General features: G+C 47.2%; 1 protein-coding gene across 1 annotated transcript; it reads left to right on the top strand.

Moving 5' to 3' along the window:
* Positions 1 to 304: 304 nt before the first annotated feature.
* On the top strand, positions 305 to 992 carry LOC311609745 (large ribosomal subunit protein uL1-like). The gene has a single exon (XM_084803083.1). The coding sequence runs from the start codon at positions 418 to 420 to the stop codon at positions 985 to 987; it is 570 nt and encodes a 189-aa protein (XP_084659209.1). The 5' UTR covers positions 305 to 417; the 3' UTR covers positions 988 to 992.
* The last annotated feature ends 3,386 nt before the right edge of the window (positions 993 to 4,378 follow it).

The raw sequence follows: 4,378 nt of genomic DNA, 5'->3' as shown, positions 1-4,378 counted from the left end.
AGCTCTCATGAGGCAGAGGCAGGCAGACAGATCTCTGTGAGTTCAAGGTCAGCCTGGTCTACATAGTGAGTTTCAGGACAGCCAGGGATACGTAGTGACACCCTGTCTCAAACAAAACAAAACAACAACAATAACCTCACCAAAATTTCATTTACAAGCATTGATATTTGGCTTTCCTATGGTTGGTAGGTATCATGAAATAGCATTCATCTTTTTTTTTTCAAGCATTTTAAAATGTAGAAACCATAGTCATAGTAAATTTTATTTTGCAGGCCACATAAGAACATGGGGAGGTCTCTTTTTCCGGTCCTCACTGCTGGAGCAGCCATGAGCAGCAAAGTCTCCCATGACACTCTGTAGGAGGCGGTGCGGGAAGTGCTGCACAGGAACCAGCCCAAACGCCACAAGTTTCATGAGATGGTGGAGTTGCAGATCAGCCTGAAAAACTATGATTCTCAGAAGGACAAACGCTTCTCGGGCACCGTCAGACTCAAGTCCACTCCTCGCCCCAAGTTCTCGGTGTGTGTCCTGGGGGACCAGCAGCGCGGTGATGAGGCCAAGGCCGTGGATATCCCCCACATGGACATCGAGGCGCTCAAGAAACTGAACAAGAACAAGAAGTTGGTCAAGAAACTGGCCAAGAAGTATGACACCTTTTTGGCCTCAGAGTCTCTGATCAAGCAGATCCCACAGATCCTGGGCCCAGGCCTGAACAAGGCTGCCAAGTTCCCTTCCCTGCTGACACACAATGAAAACACGGTGGCCAAAGCTGATGAGGTGAAATCCACCATCAAGTTCCAGATGAAGAAGGGGCTGTGTCTGGCTGTTGCTGTTGGCCACGTGAAGATGACTGATGATGAGCTGGTCTACAACATCCACCTGCCTGTCAATTTCCTGGTGTCCTTGCTCAAGAAGAACTGGCAAAACATCCGGGCTTTGTGCATTAAGAGCACTGTGGGCAGCGTCTGTTCTAGGACACCCCAATAAACCTTAGCGCTTGGGCCAAGAACTCATGACTCCCCCTTACAGCACCCGACAGACAGGCCACCCAGGAAACAAGCAGCAAACTCACCACAGTCGGATTGGAAGAGTTCAGAAGGATTTCTCATCCAGGTAGGGTGGAGTTGTTCTCCAGGCTGAGGGAACAACAGCTTTGAAACTCAGCCGTGTCTGAGTTTGGGGCCTGGTTAAAGGAGGAAGAGATGTATGCCGGGGGGCTGGAAACCCAACGCCAGCAGACCTCACAGCATCCTGGCCCTGAAGAAGTGTCACAGGATGCCAGCAACCCCACTGGACATGTCGGACTTACTTTCTCCCTCCAAGGCTCTAAGAGTGATCACCCCTCGAGGAGGGATACGGGGATGTTAGAGATGGTCTCAGAACCAGGATTTAAACTCTGACATGGATGATATCCGGCCACCTTCCTTCTACACCACGCTGCCTTCTCTAGGAAAGATCACAGGGAAGTAAGGTCTCCACCGCCTCCATAACCTCACTCTGTTGGGACCAAAAGCCACACCAAACAGAAGAAAGATTTTAAAGTTCACCAGAGCCCATGGGGACAGCAAAGCCTCTGCGCTGCTGTCTTTCTTCACCCGCCAATTGTAGGTGGGCCATTCGAGCTGGACTCGTGGCGGCTCACGTGTTGACAACCTTAGTTGATTTGTATAGCTCCCCGAGCCCCTGTCCCTGCCTAAGAAGAGTGCACACTTGTAGACCTGCTCAGCAGCGTCACCAGCTTTAAGAGAGGCAGCTCCTCACGTCAGGGGCACAGCAGCTAGCTGTCCATCTGTTTTTTCATCCCTCCTATTAGATCCTGTGAGTGGCTGCTGTGTGCTGAGAAATGTGGAAACCCTGGAATAAACAGGAAGCTGACAGTCTGTCTGGTCAGGAGTCAGGTATATATGGGAAATAGGTAGGATGGGAGCACCAAGGGAGGGGGTGGGGGGTTTTGAAGTGTCTGGAGAGTGGGCTAAGAGCAGGCTTCAAAGAGGAAGAGCAGAGTCTGACTGCAGGTGGCTGTCATTCCTGCCACTGAGCGCTTATCAGCATCCATCTTTGCTCACGCAAAAGAAAAAGCAACATCAACAACAGAAAAAATTTTTTTTCCTGAGAATAAGTTTAATCTATGCAAATGTTAGAGGGCAAAACAGGAAACCCGATGAGCGTCAAGAGCAAACACTTCCTTCCCGAGTCTCTTGGGCTTACTGCAGGCCATGTTGGAGGTTTCCTGCCAGATGTCCACCAGAGAGGAGGAACAGCCTGACCCAGAGTCATTTGCTCCTCAGGATTTTCTTTTAAAAGAAGCTGGTTTCATTTTGCACAATCTCTGTGGCCTTGGAGAACACCTCCCTGCAAAAGAGCAATGTTCAAAAGTGAATCAGGAGGAAATGATTCATTCGGGGTCTAAATGGGCCACACGCGACACCGGGGAACTACCTTCCAGATGGCACAGGGTTGCTGTGCATCACAGGTTATAGTGAAAACATGGTAGGCCAGGCTGCCTGGGCATGATTTTGGTCCCAACATTTACTGGCTATGTGATCTTGTCACTGAGAGAGATAAATGTTAAGATTCATGCTGGGAAAGCACCATAGCATTTGGTCCAAAAACTGACAACAGATTCCTGTTAGTTCTTGCTTGGACTTCTTTCCTGGTGCCGCTGCCTGGTGTGGTACCACCTTAGGGTAAGTTCATAGCCATCTTCGCAATATAGCTCAAAATCAGAAAGAATGCTTTAAAGTATAACAATGCCGTAGTGTTAGGAGATATTGATGTATCACCTAGTGGGTGATCGTGGTGGGAGGCTGAGCACAGTGACAGCATGATGCGGAGGGTAACGAGAGAAATACTAAACTGCAAGAACCTACAGACATTCTTTCTAGGTCAAGGCTAGGCAGTAAAGCTTGGGACAGCATGAAAATGAGGCTAGAGCAAAGCAAAATAAATATAGCTTTTATAGACTTGTGTTTTTTTATAGCTTTCTTCCTCTTCCCATCCTCTGTCTGGAGTTTCTTGGGACATCTGGTATACCTTATTCTAATATGATTTTTTTTTTTTGAGACAGAGTTTCTCTTTGATAGCCTTGGCTGTCCTGGACTCCCTTTGTAGACTAGGCTGGCCTCAAACTCACAGAGATCCACCTGCCTCTGCCTCCCAGAGTGCTAGGATTAAAGGCTTGTGCCACTACCACCTGGCTATGATTTCATTCTTGATAGTGACATTTACCATCTAAAAATGCAAGCTAGGTGGATACTCCTGCTCCAGTGAAGCAACCGATGCCTACTTACTGCTTCATGGGTCACATGCCCCAGACCACAGTTTCACTTTTTTCAAAACATCAAGAAAATCTCTCTCTCCAAGATACTTTTGTAGTCTATAGACCACCAATTAGGTCATCTTGGATACAAGATTGTTTAGGATAAAGAAAGGGAGAATGGAAGAGACATATTCTTTTCCCTGAGAGCCATTTATCTCAACAGTTATCTGACCATCTTTCATTTGCTGCATAGTAGGGCAACTGTCCCTGAAAAATTAGCAATGTATAGAGTATGAGGGAGTGTCAGTATGTAAAAAGAAAATGGTTAGCTATTAGACCCTTCGTTTGAGAGAAGAGGCAGGCTCTATTCTTCCTAGCCCTACAGCATAGTGTGAGGGTGTTCTGTTGGGAAAAGTCTCTTAAACCAAATAGAACTTTGCTCTTGAGGTTAGTCTACAGACAGCATTGGGAAGGTGGTGGTGACCTTTAACAGGTGAGGGCCTATGGAGATGAAGTCATGTCTTGAGAGCAGATTGTGAGGCTCTGGGCACACCATAAGGTAAGCATCTTGTTCGGCAATGCACCCTTACTATGGTGCACCGCCTATCCCGGGCCCCAAAGCAACAAGGTCTACTGGCAGAAGCCTTCCAAGGTGTGCACCCTCTTCGTAAGATGATTTGTCACAAGTATTTATTACAAGACCAGAAATCTGATTAGTATCACTTACACAAAGGTGAAGTAAGTTGTGGAAACCAACAAAAATAGAAATCTAAGGGAAGATCATCACTTTGGCCTCAAAGGCAAATGTAGTCTGGTCTGACTGCCAACTACCTGCACACCCAGATAATAGAACTTTACTTTTCAGTGACTGAAAACTTGAAGCAAGGACTCTCAATTGGGCTGGGTGAAAGAATGCAATGAACCTTGTCAGTTATGAGCCCACTTTAAAGTAATGAGCCACTATGTATCTGGGATGTTCACCACTGAATGAGGTTGAGTTAGAACAGGCACCGTCAAGGAGGGATGCTGGAGAGAGGAGGTGGAGAACACTGTATCAGGAGACAGTGTGGTCTGTAGAAAATAAATCCCCCCTCTGGGTAATGAGCTGCAGGAGATGCT

Source organism: Acomys minous (assembly GCF_964271855.1).
Source record: "Acomys minous genome assembly, chromosome: 12".
Classification (NCBI taxonomy): Eukaryota; Metazoa; Chordata; class Mammalia; order Rodentia; family Muridae; genus Acomys; species Acomys minous.
This window is presented reverse-complemented; position numbering and strand designations above follow the sequence as displayed.